The sequence below is a fragment of the Gymnodraco acuticeps genome, unplaced genomic scaffold (assembly GCF_902827175.1).
Source record: "Gymnodraco acuticeps unplaced genomic scaffold, fGymAcu1.1, whole genome shotgun sequence".
Taxonomy (NCBI): domain Eukaryota; kingdom Metazoa; phylum Chordata; class Actinopteri; order Perciformes; family Bathydraconidae; genus Gymnodraco; species Gymnodraco acuticeps.
Genome location: NW_022990505.1, coordinates 287,511 through 311,269, shown reverse-complemented (window position 1 = coordinate 311,269; position 23,759 = coordinate 287,511). Strand labels below are relative to the sequence as shown.

Here is a 23,759-nt window from a genome sequence, read left to right as displayed (position 1 = left end):
GACAGCAAATCTACTCAAACTCAACAGTAAGAAGACTGAGCTCATGGTTGTGGCCCCCAAAGCACTGCTCCGGAAGGTTGGGGATCTCCTCCTCCACATTGACGGCTGTTCCATCTCCCCGTCTCCCGAAGTCCGTAACCTGGGTGTCATCCTTGACTCCACTCTCTCATTTCAGTCACACATCAAATCCGTCACTAAGTCTGCCTTCTATCACCTCAGGAACATCTCCCGTCTACGACCATCACTCTCTGATTCCGTGGCCGAGACCCTCATTCATGCATTCGTCTCCTCCCGGTTGGATTACTGCAACGGAGTCCTGTTCGGGGTTCCCAGTAAAGCCCTGGACAGGCTCCAGTATGTGCAGAACTCGGCTGCCAGGGTGCTCACTCACACCAAGCCCTGGCAGCACATCACCCCCACCCTGATCCACCTACACTGGCTCCCAGTCAAGCACCGTATCACCTATAAACTCCTTCTTCTGACTTACAAATCCCTCCATGCCCTCGCCCCCCTATACCTGTCTGACCTTCTCCGCTACCACACTCCATCCCGGAAGCTAAGATCATCTGGACAGGATCTCCTCTCCACCCCCCGCACCAGGTTGCGGACTTTTGGTGACAGAGCCTTCAGTGTGGCATCCCCCACCCTCTGGAACTCTCTCCCCCCCGAAATCCGCAGCGCCCCAACCCTGGACATTTTCAAAAAAGCCCTCAAAACGCACCTTTTTACCAAGGCTTTCGCCACTGTATAGTTAGTTTAATAGGTTTATTTTTCCGCTACTCCCCCCCCCCCCCCCCACCCCCTTAACCTGTCTGCCTTTTTTCCCCTACTCCCCCCCTACCCGACTTGTAAAGCGACCTTGGGTTTCCTGAAAGGCGCTATAAAAATATTATTTATTATTATTATTATTATATCAACCTCCACTCGCAGGCCCCCTAGTCTGTACCCTGGTATCAATTTTACACTGAAAAAAGCAAAGGTCCCTGTGTGTAAATGTGGTTTCCGGTTTTAACTTGAAAGTGCACAGGAAGTGACCTCAGATTCCTCCCACCTAGCTTGACTGCACGCTGCGTCTAGACGTGCAGATAGTTGAAGCGCTAATGAGGACAGACTGCATTTAAAGGAGTTGAGCGAGCTGTGTGTTCAGTAAGTATGACGTTTAATTACGATGTTTAAGTCCCATACTAGTTTCATATGATATCAGGCATTATTTATCAATTATAAACTATTTTTAAAATTAAGTTGTAAACGTTAAAATGGTATGTTCCATGCCACACGTGGACATGTCACAGTTAGCATTTCAAGTCCACGCTGGTTTTCATCACGTTTTCCAAAGGAATGGCTCTATATATTTATTGTAAGTAACAATATATTTAGCCAGTGTAATACAATTCATTATTCAGACTATAAAAGTTCATTAATTTGGTTTACAACTGCCTTCAGACTGCTAGCAAAAATACTGACGCACATGTCTCTGCCCCTCCCCCACCACGCATGCTATGCTACACTATGATTCCAAATCGTATTTACTCAAGCAGATTTATTTTCTTCAGGGCTCAGGCTTGATTCATTCAAATGATCAAATATCATGCTAACATTAAAGTGATGGTTTGTGATGTAAAGTAGTGAGAGAGTCTGGGCATAGGCTAGCTGTTCAAGTGTATTTGCATGGTGCTTAGGTGTGTGATATGATTTAGCAGCTAGCACAGTTTGGAGTGATGAACAAGAATTAAAGAAAAAAGCCATCTAATTTTTGCTACCTTTCTCTGCAGTTGGAAATGCCACCAAGGGTCAGTCCCCTTAAGGATGCCCAAAAGACTATCCAATCAAAGACTGATAACACCAATAAATTAGATGTGAAATACATCAATGCAGTGAAAGGTAAGAGGATTTTACATAAGGTGTTCATCATTATAACATAATCTACGATGTCCCTGAAGTTCAAGACACCACAGCATTTCACAAAACACTACAGCATTTCACAAAACACTACAGCATTTCACAAAACACTACAGCATTTCACAAAACACTACAGCATTTCTACAGTATTTCACTAAACACTACAGCATTTCACAAAACACTACAGCATTTCACTAAACACTACAGCATTTCACTAAACACTACAGTATTTCACTAAACACTACAGCATTTCACTAAACGCTACAGTATTTCACTAAACACTACAGTATTTCACTAAACACTACAGCATTTCACAAAACACTACAGTATTTCACTAAACACTACAGCATTTCACTAAACGCTACAGCATTTCACAAAACACTACAGCATTTCACTAAACACTACAGCATTTCACTAAACACTACAGCATTTCACTAAACACTACAGCATTTCTACAGTATTTCACTAAACACTACAGCATTTCACTAAACACTACAGCATTTCACAAAACACTACAGCATTTCACTAAACACTACAGCATTTCACAAAACACTACAGCATTTCACTAAACACTACAGCATTTCACTAAACACTACAGTATTTCACTAAACACTACAGCATTTCACTAAACGCTACAGTATTTCACTAAACACTACAGTATTTCACTAAACACTACAGCATTTCACAAAACACTACAGTATTTCACTAAACACTACAGCATTTCACTAAACGCTACAGCATTTCACAAAACACTACAGCATTTCACTAAACACTACAGTATTTCACTAAACACTACAGCATTTCACTAAACACTACAGCATTTCACTAAACACTACAGCATTTCACTAAACACTACAGTATTTCACTAAACACTACAGTATTTCACTAAACACTACAGCATTTCACTAAACACTACAGTATTTCACTAAACACTACAGCATTTCACTAAACACTACAGTATTTCACTAAACACTACAGCATTTCACTAAACACTACAGCATTTCACTAAACACTACAGTATTTCACTAAACACTACAGTATTTCACTAAACACTACAGTATTTCACTAAACACTACAGCATTTCACTAAACACTACAGTATTTCACTAAACACTACAGCATTTCACTAAACACTACAGTATTTCACTAAACACTACAGCATTTCACTAAACACTACAGCATTTCACTAAACACTACAGTATTTCACTAAACACTACAGCATTTCACTAAACACTACAGCATTTCACTAGCATAATCATTCACAAAACGCTACAGCATTTCACAAAACGCTACAGCATTTCACTAAACGCTACAGCATTTCACAAAACGCTACAGCATTTCACTAAACGCTACAGCATTTCACTAAACGCTACAGCATTTCACAAAACACTACAGCATTTCACTAAACGCTACAGCATTTCACTAAACGCTACAGCATTTCACTAAACGCTACAGCATTTCACTAAACACTACAGCATTTCTACAGTATTTCACTAAACACTACAGCATTTCACTAAACACTACAGCATTTCACAAAACACTACAGCATTTCACTAAACACTACAGCATTTCACAAAACACTACAGCATTTCACTAAACACTACAGCATTTCACTAAACACTACAGTATTTCACTAAACACTACAGCATTTCACTAAACGCTACAGTATTTCACTAAACACTACAGTATTTCACTAAACACTACAGCATTTCACAAAACACTACAGTATTTCACTAAACACTACAGCATTTCACTAAACGCTACAGCATTTCACAAAACACTACAGCATTTCACTAAACACTACAGTATTTCACTAAACACTACAGCATTTCACTAAACACTACAGCATTTCACTAAACACTACAGCATTTCACTAAACACTACAGTATTTCACTAAACACTACAGTATTTCACTAAACACTACAGCATTTCACTAAACACTACAGTATTTCACTAAACACTACAGCATTTCACTAAACACTACAGTATTTCACTAAACACTACAGCATTTCACTAAACACTACAGCATTTCACTAAACACTACAGCATTTCACTAAACACTACAGTATTTCACTAAACACTACAGTATTTCACTAAACGCTACAGCATTTCACAAAACGCTACAGCATTTCACAAAACGCTACAGCATTTCACTAAACGCTACAGCATTTCACAAAACGCTACAGCATTTCACTAAACGCTACAGCATTTCACTAAACGCTACAGCATTTCACAAAACTCTACAGCATTTCACTAAACGCTACAGCATTTCACTAAACGCTACAGCATTTCACTAAACGCTACAGCATTTCACTAAACGCTACAGCATTTCACTAAACACTACAGCATTTCACTAAACACTACAGCATTTCACTAAACGCTACAGCATTTCACAAAACGCTACAGCATTTCACAAAACGCTACAGCATTTCACTAAACGCTACAGCATTTCACTAAACGCTACAGCATTTCACAAAACGCTACAGCATTTCACTAAACACTACAGCATTTCACTAAACACTACAGCATTTCACTAAACGCTACAGCATTTCACTAAACGCTACAGCATTTCACAAAACGCTACAGCATTTCACAAAACGCTACAGCATTTCACAAAACGCTACAGCATTTCACAAAACGCTACAGCATTTCACAAAACGCTACAGCATTTCACAAAACGCTACAGCATTTCACTAAACGCTACAGCATTTCACTAAACGCTACAGCATTTCACTAAACGCTACAGCATTTCACAAAACGCTACAGCATTTCACTAAACACTACAGCATTTCACTAAACGCTACAGCATTTCACAAAACACTACAGTATTTCACTAAACACTACAGCATTTCACTAAACGCTACAGCATTTCACAAAACACTACAGCATTTCACTAAACACTACAGCATTTCACTAAACACTACAGCATTTCTACAGTATTTCACTAAACACTACAGCATTTCACTAAACACTACAGCATTTCACAAAACACTACAGCATTTCACTAAACACTACAGCATTTCACAAAACACTACAGCATTTCACTAAACACTACAGCATTTCACTAAACACTACAGCATTTCACTAAACACTACAGCATTTCACTAAACGCTACAGCATTTCACAAAACACTACAGCATTTCACTAAACACTACAGCATTTCACTAAACGCTACAGTATTTCACAAAACACTACAGCATTTCACTAAACACTACAGTATTTCACTAAACACTACAGCATTTCACTAAACACTACAGCATTTCACTAAACACTACAGCATTTCACTAAACACTACAGTATTTCACTAAACACTACAGCATTTCACTAAACACTACAGCATTTCACTAAACACTACAGCATTTCACTAAACGCTACAGCATTTCACTAAACGCTACAGCATTTCACTAAACGCTACAGCATTTCACTAAACGCTACAGCATTTCACTAAACGCTACAGCATTTCACAAAACGCTACAGCATTTCACAAAACGCTACAGCATTTCACAAAACGCTACAGCATTTCACTAAACGCTACAGCATTTCACTAAACGCTACAGCATTTCACTAAACGCTACAGCATTTCACTAAACGCTACAGCATTTCACTAAACGCTACAGCATTTCACTAAACGCTACAGCATTTCACTAAACGCTACAGCATTTCACTAAACGCTACAGCATTTCACTAAACGCTACAGCATTTCACTAAAACGCTACAGCATTTCACAAAACGCTACAGCATTTCACAAAACGCTACAGCATTTCACAAAACGCTACAGCATTTCACTAAACGCTACAGCATTTCACTAAACGCTACAGCATTTCACTAAACGCTACAGCATTTCACTAAACGCTACAGCATTTCACTAAACGCTACAGCATTTCACTAAACGCTACAGCATTTCACTAAACACTACAGCATTTCACTAAACACTACAGCATTTCACAAAACGCTACAGCATTTCACTAAACACTACAGCATTTCACTAAACACTACAGCATTTCACAAAACGCTACAGCATTTCACAAAACGCTACAGAACCAGACAGCGCAACATGTCCCAACACATCAGCCGTTAGCACACACTCAGCGCTCACAGCTCTTCATATCTGTTCAGAAACTGGACAAAAGTTAAACATGTACAAACCACAGACTGTCTGTGTCATGGTGAATACAGTCGCTGCTTTATTTATGTCTGTATCATGTTGGTGTGAGTTTGGACGGAGCCGCTACAGGTTAGTTTAGTCTGATCTCCATTCAGAAAACACACATTTTAAAAGGTTCTTCGCCTGCCGTCTGTCTGCAGACTTGTCAAAGCATTAATTCATGGTTTTTACTAACCGGTATCAGTATGTTGTTACTTCGGCATCATTTTGAAACGTGTATTACAATTAAATCACGGTCAAATATGTTCATTTTGTTGTAGTTGGTATCTCCCATAACCCATAGGAGATACCAACTACAACTACGCCCCCTTGTCTCGTGTCTTGTTTGAATGACAGGAGTAAACACAGCTGACAGCCACAGTGAAACTCGAGCGATTAGAGCGATGCGAAAAAACCATGAATAATGCATTCATGGTTTTTAAGGGGCTTATCTCCATGTTACCGTGATTTAATTGTAATACATGTTTCAAAGTGATGCCGAAGTAACTACATACTGATACCGGTTAGTAAAAACCATGAATTAATGCTTTGACTAGTGTGCAGACAGACGGCAGAGAAACACCTTTTAAAATGCGTGCTTTCTGAATGGAATCGGATGGATCGGGCTAAACTGACCTGTAGCTGCTCGTCAAATGCTGTGATGTTTTGTAACCGTAATAATTGAATCATGTAAATGTCAGTCGCTTTTTATCTCCACATTTATTTTGGAATTACATATAGTCCACAGACTCATCATTCTAATGGCCCCTTTCATTGAAAATGTCATATATTGTCTTGCAGGACGTGGTATAATTGCCCTTGGTCAGTTTTCCAAAGGAGATTTTGTTTTGGAGTACAGAGGGGACCCATGCTAAACTGCACTGAATGGTATATAAGGCTTTAATCAGTTGGATATTTGACAGTTATATCCAGCACTAACATTGATTAAACTGCATCAGAGGCTAAAATATATCTCAACTCATACCATTTTTAAAGGAAGTCAAATGAACGACTGTTCATTTTTGTTCCCTTTCCTCTTATTTTGATGCTTAAGTATTGATGCCTCAAGGGAAGATGGGTCATTTGGACGGCTCGTCAACAACGACCACCTTGGGCCCAACTGTATGAAAAGAGTCGATGTGGATGGGAAGCCACATTTATGTTTGTTAGACGAAATAAAAAAAGGAGAGGAAATTACATATGACTACGGTGGTGATGACTGCCCATGGAGAGTGCAAGTAAGTGACACAACTAGTGTTGCAAAATGTCTCAGAAAAACCTTAATGTTAATGTATGATCTTAAATAATCTAATCAATAACATTTAACACGTACATGTTGTATTTATTAGGAATACAACAAGAAATGCTGTGTGTTGAGGACTGTGTGTTGAGTACTGTGTGTTGAGTACTGTGTGTTGAGTACTGTGTGTTGAGGACTGTGTGTTGAGTACTGTGTGTTGAGTACTGTGTGTTGAGTACTGTGTGTTGAGTACTGTGTGTTGAGGACTGTGTGTTGAGTACTGTGTGTTGAGTACTGTGTGTTGAGTACTGTGTGTTGAGTACTGTGTGTTGAGTACTGTGTGTTGAGGACTGTGTGTTGAGTACTGTGTTGAGTACTGTGTGTTGAGTACTGTGTGTTGAGGACTGTGTGTTGAGTACTGTGTGTTGAGGACTGTGTGTTGAGTACTGTGTGTTGAGTACTGTGTGTTGAGTACTGTGTGTTGGGTACTGTGTGTTGAGGACTGTGTGTTGAGTACTGTGTGTTGAGGACTGTGTGTTGAGTACTGTGTGTTGAGTACTGTGTGTTGAGTACTGTGTGTTGAGTACTGTGTGTTGAGGACTGTGTGTTGAGTACTGTGTGTTGAGGACTGTGTGTTGAGGACTGTGTGTTGAGGACTGTGTGTTGAGTACTGTGTGTTGAGGACTGTGTGTTGAGTACTGTGTTGAGTACTGTGTGTTGAGTACTGTGTGTTGGGTACTGTGTGTTGAGGACTGTGTGTTGAGTACTGTGTGTTGAGGACTGTGTGTTGAGTACTGTGTGTTGAGTACTGTGTGTTGAGTACTGTGTGTTGAGTACTGTGTGTTGAGTACTGTGTGTTGAGTACTGTGTGTTGAGGACTGTGTGTTGAGGACTGTGTGTTGAGTACTGTGTGTTGAGGACTGTGTGTTGAGTACTGTGTGTTGAGTACTGTGTGTTGAGTACTGTGTGTTGAGGACTGTGTGTTGAGTACTGTGTGTTGAGGACTGTGTGTTGAGTACTGTGTGTTGAGTACTGTGTGTTGAGTACTGTGTGTTGAGTACTGTGTGTTGAGGACTGTGTGTTGAGTACTGTGTGTTGAGTACTGTGTGTTGAGTACTGTGTGTTGGGTACTGTGTGTTGAGGACTGTGTGTTGAGTACTGTGTGTTGAGGACTGTGTGTTGAGTACTGTGTGTTGAGTACTGTGTGTTGAGTACTGTGTGTTGAGTACTGTGTGTTGAGTACTGTGTGTTGAGTACTGTGTGTTGAGGACTGTGTGTTGAGGACTGTGTGTTGAGTACTGTGTGTTGAGTACTGTGTGTTGAGGACTGTGTGTTGAGTACTGTGTGTTGAGTACTGTGTGTTGAGTACTGTGTGTTGAGGACTGTGTGTTGAGTACTGTGTGTTGAGGACTGTGTGTTGAGTACTGTGTGTTGAGTACTGTGTGTTGAGGACTGTGTGTTGAGTACTGTGTGTTGAGTACTGCCAAGCAGTTTCTCAATTCCCTCTAAGGCCAATGTTAATATAATATTTAGGACAAACTTTGGGCTTTAAACTGACTCTCCTTTTGATTAAAAATCACACTTCTCTGGGATACCTACGACGTCCCCACAACACACCTTACATCAGATCTTGAGCAGAAACTGTGTGTTAAGTGGATTACAAACTAGAGTCACTTGGTCCCCAAAAGTGACCTCAACATGGTGTGTGAAATGTCCCCACTAAGCTGGTTGTATTCAGTGTGTGAGAAATGACAGGGTTAAGGTAGCATTAGTGTACAGTATTGAATGGGGGGGGGGGGGGGTCTCTGTAGTCTGGTGTTTGTTGACATGCATTTAGATTGAGATGTTTCCTTGTAGTCTTGTTTTATAATATGTAGTGATTGCATGCAATTGTATGGTTTTATTCTCTATTTTAAAATGCTTTTATGATGATATGTTTCCAGGCGCCTGTGACAAGAGACTCCAACCCTGATGGTCCCATTGAGAGCGAGAGCGCTGACACCAGGAATGCTGGGCCATCAAACAAACCCGACATCAACAGAGAGGTACATCCATGTTTACCACTTAGCTTTATACTTAGCATCTTTCTGAATCCCTAGCTGTGGCCTCTGTTCTTCTTCAAGCTGATAAATGGATGATGAAAACATACATGTTGTATTTATTAGGAATAAAACAAGAAATGCCAAATTGAGCAGAAACAGTTATTTCTTACTGGTGTTTATGTTCCATCGCAAATAAAGCGATATTGTTTGAGGAACATTTCAAACCTCACACAATATGTTCACAACAGCCTTATTGTTACAGTGTTTTAACTATAAACTGTTAATTGCAAACTGTAACATATTTTTTCATTATCTACAGATTGGAACAGTTTTCCAGAAGCACAATTTGAATACTGTACTCTCTCCTCGATTGAGACGAACTAAAAGCCTTATAGTAAGTTTTCATTTAAGCTGCTTAATTTACATTATAGGATCCCTCAATATCAGACAGTATTGTCATAATGTTGTGCTCTTATTTGGATTGTGTTTTGTTTAAACGACATCTGTTTCTGTGTTTGATTTTAGATAAAGGACACACATCTAGAGGAACCCGATGAACTGTACGATTCCAGCAGTGATATCTCTGGGAGTGGGGATGAGTTTGTCCCGGATTCTACATCAGTGATTCCACCCTCACAATGACAAAGAAAAGGCCATCTCTGATGGATTTATTTGATGGTCTTTGTGATACTACACTACCAGACTCGGGACCACCAGGAGCAGAAGAACCCTGCACAGATGCCATGACAGAAAGTGATGGTGATACTCGCTATCAAACAGGAAGGAAACGGCAGTCTCCGGCTGATTCATTGAATGTCCCAGTCTGCGATTCCACAGTGCCTCACCAGATAACATTTGGAGACAGTGGAGAAAAAGAACAATGTTCAAGTCAGGACACGCATCAGAGCATTGTTGTTGGTGCTTCCCAAAAACAAGACGGTATTAGAGTCTACAACAAGAGACACTATTGCCTTTATTGTAGTAGGCCTTATGCGAAAATGGCAAGGCATCTAGAAAAAGCCCATGAAGACAAAGTAGATGTAGCTAAAGCCCTTAGCTTTCCAAAGAGGTCAAAGGAGAGAAGACATCAATTGAATTACATCCGCAACAGAGGCAACTATGCGCACAATGCTGCTGTCATGGAGTCTGGGAATGGCGAACTAGTACCGTTTTTAAAAGACCTACTCAACAGGCAAAGGGGAATGAGTTTATGCATTGCGCATATTGCCAAGGCCTTTTCACCAGAAAGGTCTTGTGGCGACATACGCACATGCAAACTCAAACCCAAATCGGTTTCCCGGAAACCTGGAAAGAATCGCGTCCAGTCATTGTGCGCATACACAGGGCCTGTGCCTGCACAGATTTCAAAACAATTGTGGGGAGTGATTAGTTCTATGAATCCTGATCCCATCACAAATATCATTAAAAGTGACCATGTCATCACTGATCTTGGGCAGCACTTGTTGAACAAAGGTGTAAGGGAGAAGATGAGAGAATTGGGACGGTTAATTCACAATGGCAGAAGGGTCACCAGTCTAAAAAACCTGGAGGATTTCATTCATCCTAAGAAGTACTTGGAGATGGTCAGAGCTGTTCAGGTCACTTGTGGCTATGATAGTGGAACTGGAACATTTCAGATTCCATCCCTTGCAAACAAACTTGGCAATGCGATGGTCAAGGTCAGCAAACTGTTGAAAGCTCATGGGTTAATAGCTAACGATCATGAACTTGTGAGAAATGCCACAGAATTTCAACAAGTTCACAGTGAGAAATGGAACGAGATGATTTCTTCAACGGCTCTCAGAAACATTGCTGAATCAAAATGGAACGTTCCCACTCTTATGCCATTCACTGAGGATGTTCAAAAATGGCATCAGTTTCTCAGTGCGATGCAAGATGAGTGCAGCAGCGAACTATCTGGAACACCTTCTACAAAGTCCTGGACGGAACTGGCAAAGGTGTGTTTAACACAGATTATCCTCTTCAATCGACGCAGGGAAGGAGAAGTAGCAAGCATGCCGCTGACTGCATTTCTGTCAAGGGACACTTCTGATCCCCACGAGGATGTGGACTGGGCACTCTCTGAAGTGGAGAAAAAACTGTGCAGACATTTCTCAAGGATTGTCATCAGGGGAAAGCGAGGCAGACCAGTTCCAATTCTTCTGACTCCGAAAATGCTGTGCGCATTAGAACTCCTCGTGAAGTATAGAGAGGATTGTGGGGTTCTAAAAGACAATGCATATATGTTTGCAAGACCTACAGCTATGACACATTTCCGTGGTTCAGACTGCATGCGTGGCTTTGCAAAAACATGTGGTGCTAAGTGTCCAAAGTCACTGACATCGACCAGACTCAGAAAGCATGCGGCAACCCTCTCCACCGTGCTGAACATGACAGACACAGAAATGGACCAGCTGGCCAACGATATTAGAATTCATCGTGAATTCTATCGACTACCGGAGAAGACGCTTCAACTTGCCAAGATCAGCAAAGTTCTAATGGCACTTGAGCAAGGGAGATTAGCAGAGCTTCATGGAAAGAACTTGGGTGAAATCACAATAGGGCCAGATGGTATGTTATTTGTTCATTATGTTTTTCTTCTCAATTATTCTAATTGCTTCCCCATGTTTAACCTGTACTCGGTATATCTCCAACAGAAAGAGTTATTGGTAGTGATGAAGAAGAAGGGAGCGGGAACATAGAGGAAGGAAACTGCTTCTGCTGTTGATGGTATGTTGTTAGTAATTTAATGTAGAACAAATAAGTACTTCAGTCTATACAAAATTCACAAAGAAAGTTTAGCAGTTGTTTTATTTTGGATTTGTTGTTCTGTCTTTTACTCTTGGTCTTGCACAAGCACTTTAGTTTGCTACAATTGCAGTATATACACTATGACATACCTTTGGTCAGGGTCACAGCAATAGGACCAGTCATGGAAGTGGGGAAAAGTGTTCTTTCTTTTCCAAGTGTGATCAATTTCCTCTCCAATATTATTGGTTATGGTCAGCATTTCTACAGTAAAGTTAATGAAGTGCTCTAAACCCAGCAGAGGAGACTCTTACATCTGTAAGGGATGGAGGTTTTAAAAGATGGGCCGGTAAAGGTCTTATCACAATGAACCAAATGTTTGATGTCCTTCTCCCAACTTCAAGTACAATATGGGCTCCCGTCAAATGATTGATATAGGTACTTCCAGATAAGACACTATATTACGAGCCACAAGGAAAGAGAAGCAATCCAAAAAAATCCAAACATTATAGAAGAATATTTTATTAGTATTGCAGAAAAATGCTTCTCAAATAAGAAACGTGTCTCTCACTTATATCAGAGGCTTATGGCAGACGACTCCCAAAACACCTGGAATGTTAGAGATCAATGAGAATTGGAACTAAACATTATAATCGAAGATGCAGTCTGGGAAAGCTTCTGTGTGGGCAGTCAGAAAGGAATGAATAGTCAGTTATGGAAAGAGTTTGTTTGGAAGCTGAAAATCAGATTTTTTAACACTCCTTTTTTAATTTCTAAATATGTACAAGGACCATCAGTCGCATTATGTTGGAGGAAATGTGGAAAAATAGGGGATCATACACATATCTTTTGGGATTGCCCAGTAATTGAAGGATTTTGGAAATCTGTTAAAGAGGAGATTAGAAACATCCTGGAAATGACTGTTCCTCTGGAGCCCATGTTGGTCTTGCTCGGAGCTTTACCTACAGACACTCACGATTCAGACCAGAGGTACATATTACGGATACTGTTATTAATTGCCAAAAAGATTATAACTGAACTGGAAAAATGCAAAATCTCCGACAATCATTCAGTGGAAGCACAAACAAGTCTACACGATGGAAAGAATACGGCGAGCCTGCAGATCAAAATGGACTCTTTTACCCAAAGATGGAACTGTGTTAAGATATCTGGATGTATCGCTGGTTGAAGAGGGTTGTTGAAACTGAACCGAACTTCAGATGAATACTAGGGAAAACATCCCTGTGTAACTGATCCTGCTGTGCCAAAGATGTCAGTCCCTATGTAAAATACTTTCATTAATATGTATTTGATTTTACTTTATTTATTTTTATATCCCAGTTTGTATTTATTTATATTATTTACTTCATTATTTCAATTTATACTGGATTTGCTTTATTTCAATATTAACTATACTTTGCTTTGTCATGTAATCATCTGCCATTTGAATGAAAACGTCCTATGTCAGGATATGTCTTGTCTTGTCTTGTTGTCACCCCGGGGATTCCACGCTGCTGTTTTCGCCTGTCCTTTGCTGCTGTGCTGATTTGCTCCAGGAACATCGAGGATACTGTGTGCTGGTCTGGGGAAATGGCCCATATCGGGATTCTGCTGTGCCTGTTCTCCCATCTCCAGGTGACTGGGGGTGGGAGAGGAAGGCCACAGTTGGATGGTAAGTTTACTGGACCACATTACCAGAACTCCTCCGCTGTGAATGCAAAAAGGGGTGCTGTGGACAGTGCAAATGTTTCAAGGCAGCAATTCAGTGCAGTGCCCTTTGACACTGTGGTGGACTGTTTTCAGAACTAACTCTGCATTTAGTTGAACACCTGTAATATTACATATGTATTATGTAACATGTATTACTTCACCAAAATAAATATGTTGATGCTTTTACTGTGTATTTTGTTCCCTGAATACCAGATACATGTAGTTAGCTACATTCCAGCATGTTGTAAATAGTACCAATGCATTCCTCATCCTTGAAAATGTAGGATTAGCCACCACAATCAAGTTCCTAGGTGGTCTAGAGATCCTAAGCTACTGGTCAAATAACAACCAATGGTCAAATATGCGATGGCCCTATAGCCACACATCTTCCTTAGGGCATGCTCTAACAGTGAGCCAAAGTTCATGTTTTTATCATCAAAAGCACAATCTTTCAGATATTTCACATATCTGCTGGACTATAATACAAACATAGTATTCAGTTCAATTATCTTGGGAACATATTGAAATAATAATAATCCTTAGATCTCACATTTCAAGTATAGGAAAAATAAAAAGTGTGAGTGTTTACATAAATCTTGGCAAAATGTATTTTGTTTTAACAAAACAAAGTCAGGACAAAATTACGTCCATCATACAGCCTTCCTATTTTCGCTGAATTTGTCTTTTGTATGCTGCGATACGGTTATGAACATAAAACTTTAAGGTCTGCCAATCCCGATGTTTAAGAGCTATTGGTTCTGCCTTTAAACATTTCTCGCAGTCGCTCTTCCCTGGCACAAGACAAGAAGTAATAAATCGACTCGTGTTTATCAACTGCCTGGGTCTCAGTCTTTGTCCAGGGCACTCTTTTCTGAGCAGCTTTTCCTGTAAGTGAGCAGAAAAAACATTTCAATTAAACAAAAAGGCAATGTGTAATCTATAATTCCTCTTTGCATTCACTTAATTGGGTAGTTGCAGTCACTGATTGGATAGGTGCCTCTTATGACCAATCACAGACAGGCACAAGACTATGGCTTGTATTTTCACAAGATGAGCAAACTATATTATTCAACAAATATAGCCTAAAACATATAATCCAGGTAACAAGCAACACACCTGCTGCAGCTGAAGGCAGGAAGGGACGTTGGCCAAAATGGCAGACTATGTGAAGACCTAAATTGCCAGGCTCATCACTATTGAATTACCAAGGAATGAGTATAGAAGACAACAGTTACTATTGGGTATTCCCTTTATATTAACAAATGTCATTAATTCAGCTGAAACCCCCTGCAGAGTTAAACAGTCTGCGGAGTCTGCAGGACTGTAAACGTACAACTACACTTGTACACTTGTCGCACCTGCAACATATGAATCATACTTTGTAGTACAGGCCTCTGGAGTCTCCAAAAGTTCTGTGGAGCTGGTATAATGAGTAAATAATTATTAATGCTAATAAAAACAACATTGCCATGTGCTGTTTTTTGTGCAGCTGTTATACATGGGTGTGATTGAAACTACTGCACTCAATAAAAGGGTGTCAGCTAACTTCCAAGCCACACATATCTATATGCCACCATCTATAACAATATCTTCCACTTAAGCTGTTGTCCAGAGCACCAGCAGTTTAAAGAGTGCAAAAGGGAAGATTGATATATTTTCTGACCAATTTCTGCCAAATATAAAATAATGTAATTAAAAAGAACATTGTAAAATGTACCTTTTGAAGTATGTCTTACAGCATGGACTTCAGGCGATTCCTGTCCCTCTGCTGTTGGCAATCTGGGTCTCTTCAGGTTCTGTGGGAGTTGATTCCCTCAGTAGGTGTAAGAGTCTCCTCTCTGCTGTTGGCAATCTGGGTCTCTTCAGGTTCTGTGGGAGTTGATTCCCCTCAGTAGGTGTAAGAGTCTCCTCTCTGCTGTTGGCAATCTGGGTCTCTTCAGGTTCTATGGGAGTTGATTCCCCTCAGTAGGTGTAAGAGTCTCCTCTGCTGTTGGCAATCTGGATCTCTTCAGGTTCTGTGGGAGTTGGTTCCCCTCAGTAGATGTAAGGAACATGTCTGTCTTATGGACATAGTTAACATGGGACTTTTCCTTAAAATGTACTGAAGTCCGCACAATGTAAATGTGATGTCAACTACCAATGCAAATTCCCTGCCAAGGGCAAGACAAATGTTACCAACTATGCCTACACACATGCAACCCTTGGGGGTTCTATTTTGTTGTTATTCAGTGTTACCAGGGGCACGAACTTCTGACCGGTGTTCCCTCTTGGTTTAGTCCGTGGGGGAGTGCTTAAGTGTGGGTACACATGTTCACCTGGTGCACAAGGTTATGGAGGTGGGGGTCTTGCTGGTGCTCAAGTGCCCATATACATCACCCCATGTTCCCATGACTGTTACCCTGCTAAAGAGACACTATTTCGGGGTAAACTGTATCCATGTTGACCCCTGGTTCTTGTTCCTTGTACCCTGGATGCATGTAGATGGGCCTGGAAGAATGCAATGTGGAGTTCCAATGCAAATCGGCTTAAGTCCAGTCAGGGTCTGGACATGTTGCCATGACTGGTACCCGCCTTAAGAGACACTATTTCGGGGTAAACTGTATCCATGTTGACCCCTGGTTCTTCATCCTTGTACCCTGGATGTATGTTGGTGTCCCTGGAAGAATGCAATGTGGAGTTCCAATGAAAATCGGCTTAAGTCCAGTCAGGGTCTGGACATGTTGCCATGACTGTTACCCTGCTAAAGAGACACTATTTCGGGGTAAACTGTATCCATGTTGACCCCTGGTTCTTGTTCCTTGTACCCTGGATGCATGTAGATGGGCCTGGAAGAATGCAATGTGGAGTTCCAATGCAAATCGGCTTAAGTCCAGTCAGGGTCTGGACATGTTGCCATGACTGGTACCCGCCTTAAGAGACACTATTTCGGGGTAAACTGTATCCATGTTGCCCCCTGGTTCTTCATCCTTATACCCTGGATGTATGTTGGTGTCCCTGGAAGAATGCAATGTGGAGTTCCAATGCAAATCGGCTTAAGTCCAGTCAGGGTCTGGACATCTTCCCATGACTGTTACCCTGCTAAAGAGACACTATTTCGGGGTAAACTGTATCCATGTTGACCCCTGGTTCTTCATCCTTATACCCTGGATGTATGTTGGTGTCCCTGGAAGAATGCAATGTGGAGTTCCAATGCAAATCGGCTTAAGTCCAGTCAGGGTCTGGACATGTTGCCATGACTGTTACCCGGCTAAAGAGACACTATTTCGGGGTAAACTGTATCCATGTTGCCCCCTGGTTCTTGTTCCTTGTACCCTGGATGTATGTTGGTGTCCCTGGAATAATGCAATGTGGAGTTCCAATGCAAATCGGCTTAAGTCCAGTCAGGGTCTGGACATCTTCCCATGACTGTTACCCTGCTAAAGAGACACTATTTCGGGGTAAACTGTATCCATGTTGACCCCTGGTTCTTCATCCTTATACCCTGGATGTATGTTGGTGTCCCTGGAATAATGCAATGTGGAGTTCCAATGCAAATCGGCTTAAGTCCAGTCAGGGTCTGGACATGTTGCCATGACTGGTACCCGCCTTAAGAGACACTATTTCGGGGTAAACTGTATCCATGTTGACCCCTGGTTCTTCATCCTTGTACCCTGGATGTATGTTGGTGTCCCTGGAAGAATGCAATGTGGAGTTCCAATGCAAATCGGCTTAAGTCCAGTCAGGGTCTGGACATCTTCCCATGACTGGTACCCGCCTTAAGAGACACTATTTCGGGGTAAACTGTATCCATGTTGACCCCTGGTTCTTCATCCTTATACCCTGGATGTATGTTGGTGTCCCTGGAAGAATGCAATGTGGAGTTCCAATGCAAATCGGCTTAAGTCCAGTCAGGGTCTGGACATGTTGCCATGACTGGTACCCCGCCTTAAGAGACACTATTTCGGGGTAAACTGTATCCATGTTGACCCCTGGTTCTTCATCCTTATACCCTGGATGTATGTTGGTGTCCCTGGAAGAATGCAATGTGGAGTTCCAATGCAAATCGGCTTAAGTCCAGTCAGGGTCTGGACATCTTCCCATGACTGGTACCCGCCTTAAGAGACACTATTTCGGGGTAAACTGTATCCATGTTGACCCCTGGTTCTTCATCCTTGTACCCTGGATGTATGTTGGTGTCCCTGGAAGAATGCAATGTGGAGTTCCAATGCAAATCGGCTTAAGTCCAGTCAGGGTCTGGACATGTTGCCATGACTGGTACCCGCCTTAAGAGACACTATTTCGGGGTAAACTGTATCCATGTTGACCCCTGGTTCTTCATCCTTATACCCTGGATGTATGTTGGTGTCCCTGGAATAATGCAATGTGGAGTTCCAATGCAAATCGGCTTAAGTCCAGTCAGGGTCTGGACATGTTGCCATGACTGGTACCCGCCTTAAGAGACACTATTTCGGGGTAAACTGTATCCATGTTGACCCCTGGTTCTTCATCCTTATACCCTGGATGTATGTTGGTGTCCCTGGAAGAATGCAATGTGGAGTTCCAATGCAAATCGGCTTAAGTCCAGTCAGGGTCTGGACATCTTCCCATGACTGGTACCCGCCTTAAGAGACACTATTTCGGGGTAAACTGTATCCATGTTGACCCCTGGTTCTTGTTCCTTGTACCCTGGATGCATGTAGATGGGCCTGGAAGAATGCAATGTGGAGTTCCAATGAAAATCGGCTTAAGTCCAGTCAGGGTCTGGACATCTTCCCATGACTGGTACCCGCCTTAAGAGACACTATTTCGGGGTAAACTGTATCCATGTTGACCCCTGGTTCTTCTCTCCTGGTGTCCATTTCATGTACATTTCCTCGTGTCCATTTCATGTACATTTCCTCGTGTCCATTTCATGTACATTTCCTCGTGTCCATTTCATGTACATTTGATGGGGGAGTCACATGTGGATGAAATGGACCCGATTCCCGGAGGTTCCGGGCCGAATTTGGGAGCTCATATGCGGCCTGCCGTGCACCCCCACCCGTGGAAAGCAAAAAAAAGTAAATAAAACGGTCAATTATATCTTAAATTCATCAAAAACTACGTTTTTAAAAATTCTCGAAAAACGGCTAAGTGCCAACGGGTGAGGGGGTCAACCCTTCGGCGCTTCGGGCGGAAGCCCCGGAGACATTTCCACTGACCCGTTGCACTTTTCAACGTAGAGGGGAATTCAGACCTCCCCTCCTCCGTTAACAATTTTCATTCATCTTTTCCAAGCTACCTTCTGCACGAAATCGGAAACCCGGTTTTTGAGAGCACTTAGAAAAAAACGGCCTATTTCTCATGATGGGGAAATCATGGAGGAATGCGTCCGATGAGTGAGCACTTTGGATCGTATACAATTGTTGCCCGGAGGACCCCCAATCACGGTTCTTACAAAACTTTAAGTTTTTGAACTGGCCTCTGGAGGAATGCAAGGGGAGTTTCGACGGAATAACGAGACACTATTTTCGGACACATTTTCACCATTTTAACCCCTTTCTCTGGTTCTTCCAAAAGTTAACTTTAACTTATTTTGCCTCTGGAGGAATGCAAGGGGAGTTGCCAGGGGACTCTACCTGCATTATGAGGCACTATTCCCGGACACATTTTCACCATTTTCACCCCTTTTCTGCGGTTCTTCCAAAAGTTAACTTTAACTTTAACTTTTTCTGACTCTGGAGGAATGCAAGGGGAGTTGCCAGGGGACTCTACCTGCATTATGAGGCACTATTTCCGGACACATTTTCACCATTTTCACCCCTTTTCTGCGGTTCTTCCAAAAGTTAACTTTAACTTTTTCTGACTCTGGAGGAATGCAAGGGGAGTTGCCAGGGGACTCTACCTGCATTATGAGGCACTATTTCCGGACACATTTTCACCAATTTCACCCCTTTTCTGCGGTTCTTCCAAAAGTTAACTTTAACTTTTTCTGACTCTGGAGGAATGTAGGGTGAGTTGTCAGGGGACTCGACCCGCCTTAGGAGGCACTATTCCCGGATACATTTTATCCATTTTAACCCCTTTCTCTGGTTCTCTGGTTGCATCCGTCTCTGGATCATGGAAGAATGCATCCGCTGCATGAGGACTTTGGATCGGATACAATTGTTGCCTGGATGACCCCCAATCATGGTTCTTACCAAACTTAACGTTTTGAACTGGTCTCCGGAAGAAAGTAAGGGGAGTTGCCAGGGGACTCGACCCGCCTTAGGAGGCACTATTTCACCCAGTTTTGGCTCCCGCCTTGCCTGGATGATAGGACCGATAGATGACAGGGATCTCTGCCCGCCTAACGAGTGCCTAAATGGGACACCTTTCGCACGATGATGCAAATGGGTTATTTATTGAAAATAAACCGGAGAGATTTGACATGGGGTCTTTCTAGTTCGCTGAGTGCAACTTTCTTATTTTCACCTATCCTTCTTTGTCCCCCCCCGGTTCTATACATTATACTGGTGACACTTCCCGGTACCGAAATGCTCAGGCATACAAAAATGATGGCGATCGGTTGTCCTATCTGTAATAGTCCCTACCGTGCCCTGAGCAAGCACCTGCTGAGGAACCATAGTGTGCGTAATTTAGTTGAAAGAAGAATTCTGCTGTTGTTGGCGAAAGGACGGATAAACATTAGGCTCCATCCCTGCATTATTGCAGGATGCGAGTACATCGGGACAAGGCTGGACCGCCACTTGTACAGAAACCATGTTGAGCTGTCCCGGCAGGAATTACATGTGGTTTTAACTAAACTAAAAATGAAAGTGGCCACGAAGAAGCTTCATGAACTCAGTTTGACAAACCCCACAGTAGCAATGATTACCTCTTGGGATGTGGACACTGTGGGTGATGATGTCCTGTCACAACCTCCACCCTTGTCCCCAGTGATTAAATGTGACAACCCGGACTGTAAGGAATGGAGGATGGATGCAAACAGAATGAAGGCTCAGAGGGACATATATGCTGCTGAGGTGAAATCCCTGCGCTGCATGCTGCAGCAGAGGATTAAACGTAGCCGAAAGAGGATGAACCAGAGGGCCGAGGACCAAGAGCGGGTGTTTCTAAGGAAACGATCCCGAACAGAGTCAACACCAAAGAGGCTGTCCAAGTCCAAAGGTCCCTCCTGCAGGAAGTCCCCCATTGCCTCTCACACACCTGTATCCAGCTCCTCAGAACCTGCATCCATAGATACCGAGGCCTCGTCATCCTCCCCTCCCATACATTCCCCCTGGTTCAGCGGCAGGGGCCGGGGGAATCGAATGCGGGACATTACATTCCCACGCATCATGGAGAAGTATCTGCAAGGCTACCGGGACCATTATGAGGGCATCGATCCAACAGTGAGGCTCTAAGAAAACGCAGTCTCCAAAATAAGCAGAGTCAAATAATTCCTAAGCTTCATGGCACACGGTTTCAATCGCCTGTCTGACTGGCTCTTTTTGAGGGATCTGAAGAGGATACGTGGGTGGTCCCGGAGCCTGATAAAGTCAAGCCTACAGGTCACGACATCTGACTTCTATATCAAAAATATATCACACTTTCTCAAGTACATGAATGAAACACCATGCAAGGGGAGCAGGCTCAACCAGAATGACATGATTTTAATCACACGGGAAGTTGCTGCCATCCTGAAGTCCATGAGAAAGAATGTGGTTATACACCAGATGCAGGTGAAGCGGGACAAGATGGAAGGTCTGCCAAGCCATAAAGACATCATGGCATGTTTGACTGCGGCCAAAACTCGCATCCCTCAGCTCCTGGACGTGATGACCAGCAATCCGACTCACGCAACCCGGAGCCTGCTCTATGGGTACATGACCCTCAATTGGAGCTGCATTTATGGGCACCGTCCGGGGGTCTACTCCAACATGACCAACACGGAGGTCCTAAAGGCGGAGATAACTGGCACTGCCTTTGGCCACCTCATCCACGTGAGTGAGCTATTAAAACATGTGTTTATTCTGGCAGTGATACACATGTTGTGGATGATTGATACTTGTATTGACGCTCTCTAACTCTGTCATAACAGGTAAGCAACCACAAGACGGCCAACGCGTTCGGGGAAGCGCAGATGTACCTCACCATAGAAGAATTTGGATGGATGAAGAGGTGGCTGGAAATCAAGGGGACGCTGACCGGCACCAACAACCGCTACTTCCTCTGCATAGCGGGGAAGAACCCATCGAAGAACCTTGCCACCTTCCTGAGGTTGGCATGGGCTGATGTTGGACTAAAAGGTCCCATTAACTTCACCGACCTCCGCACAGTCCACGCCGATAATGCGAAGAGGTTTCAGGACATAAGCAACCGCCAAAGAGTGAGTGATTTCATGTGTCACAACACTGCAACTGCAGACAAATTTTATGCCAAGAATCCTTCTTTGAAGGAGGCTGTGGACATACGAATGCTCTTCACAGAGTCACTGCAAGCAGCGGCCGCAGCAGCATCAGGGGTGAGTGAAGACAATTTGGGGGACATTGACATCCACAGTGACCGTGACAGCTCTGGAGAGGAGCATAGCCCTACTCCCTACCAAGACTCCACCGATACCGAGACGTCAGATGAATTATACAAAGACTTCAACGCTTGGAGAGCGGCGAAGAGGGAACAGTCAATGGCCGAACACAGTCCCTCAGACACGGGTGAAGAGAGGGTGCCAGCCTCTGCACCAACTTCACCCGATACGGACAATGTTGCCAGTGACCAACTTGTAAATATGCAATGTTTTGTTGTACTCAGTCCGCTTGTGCTGGATGAGTTAATAATGTTATAATGTTATAAAGTGTCAATGTATATATTTCTGTAAATAAAGTTTGTTAAAATTACTTAATTTGTCCTCTTTTTTATAACCCAATATGGGTGTTTCCCCTTTAAGATCCCCAGGGGCACGAGGTTCTGGTGGTGTGCATGAAGGGGTTTAGTCCACGTGAGGAGTGCTCAAATGTGGGAGGATGTGTAAGGCAGCGGAGGGTAAAACAAGTTAAAGTGTGAACCTCCAGCAGGGCAGGTGGTGCTGCTGTGAATAAGGCCGACTATGGAGTCCGATGGGCGGACTGTAAAGCACCGCAAAATACACCCCCTGATAGGTAACCAGGGCCATGAGAACATCCTCCACAGGAGGGTGGGTGGTGCTGCTGTGAATAAGGCCGACTATGGATGCCGATGGGCGGACTGTAAAGCACCGCAAAATACACCCCCTGATAGGTAACCAGGGCCATGAGAACATCCTCCATAGGAGGGTGGGTGCTGCTGCTGTGAATAAGTCCGACTATGGTGTCCGATGGGCGGACTGTAAAGCACCGCAAAATAGACCCCCTTATAGGTTACCAGGGGCACGAGTTTCTTGAGGGTGTAATCATCTGGGTTTAGTCCGTGGGGGAGTGCTTAAGTTCGGGGGCCCGGGGTCCCAAGGTGCGCGAGGTTATGGAAGTACGCATGTCAGGTAGATATGCTGGAGGTCTGTAGTCCGTGTTTTGGGTCTCTGTGAGCGGCCAAAGTGAGGTGGTTTTCCCGGTGTATGTCATGGAAGTCTGACATAGCCTGTGTCCTGTGAAATAGCCTGTTTGCCCATGTCAAATCTTATTATGAGGCACTATTTTGGGATACATTTTATCCATTTTAACCCCTTTCTCTGGTTCTTCCAAAAGTGAACTTTAACTTATTTAGCCTCTGGAGGAATGCAAGGGGAGTTGCCAGGGGACTCTACCTGCATTATGAGGCACTATTTTGGGATACATTTTATCCATTTTAACCCCTTTCTCTGGTTCTTCCAAAAGTTCACTTATACTTATTTAGCCTGTGGAGGAATGCAAGGGTAGTTATCAGGGGAGTCTACCTGCATTATGATGCACTATTCCCGGGTACATTTTATCCATTTTAACCCCTTTCTCTGGTTCTTCCAAAAGTGAACTTTAACTTATTTAGCCTGTGGAGGAATGCAAGGGTAGTTATCATGGGACTCTACC

At 42.8% G+C, this 23,759-nt stretch overlaps 2 protein-coding genes across 5 annotated transcripts; both read left to right on the top strand.

Moving 5' to 3' along the window:
• The first annotated feature begins 1,084 nt into the window (after positions 1 to 1,084).
• On the top strand, positions 1,085 to 13,968 carry LOC117553090. Of its 4 annotated transcripts, XM_034226870.1 has the most exons (8): positions 1,085 to 1,146; positions 1,773 to 1,881; positions 6,844 to 6,930; positions 7,097 to 7,280; positions 9,226 to 9,327; positions 9,644 to 9,718; positions 9,850 to 11,895; positions 11,982 to 13,968. In XM_034226870.1, exons 7-8 carry the CDS (start codon positions 9,963 to 9,965, stop codon positions 12,050 to 12,052), a joined length of 2,004 nt encoding a protein of 667 aa, XP_034082761.1. In that variant the 5' UTR covers positions 1,085 to 1,146; positions 1,773 to 1,881; positions 6,844 to 6,930; positions 7,097 to 7,280; positions 9,226 to 9,327; positions 9,644 to 9,718; positions 9,850 to 9,962; the 3' UTR covers positions 12,053 to 13,968. The 4 variants fall into 4 exon arrangements, with proteins under 4 accessions (XP_034082761.1, XP_034082758.1, XP_034082759.1 ...); XM_034226867.1 differs by having other exon boundaries at positions 9,850 to 13,968; XM_034226868.1 differs by lacking the exons at positions 6,844 to 6,930; positions 7,097 to 7,280 and having other exon boundaries at positions 9,850 to 13,968.
• Positions 13,969 to 21,139: 7,171 nt separating this feature from the next.
• On the top strand, positions 21,140 to 22,619 carry LOC117553089. Its single transcript, XM_034226866.1, has 2 exons — positions 21,140 to 21,725; positions 21,824 to 22,619. The coding sequence occupies exons 1-2, from the start codon at positions 21,195 to 21,197 to the stop codon at positions 22,565 to 22,567; spliced, it is 1,275 nt and encodes a 424-aa protein (XP_034082757.1). The 5' UTR covers positions 21,140 to 21,194; the 3' UTR covers positions 22,568 to 22,619.
• Positions 22,620 to 23,759: the final 1,140 nt, after the last annotated feature.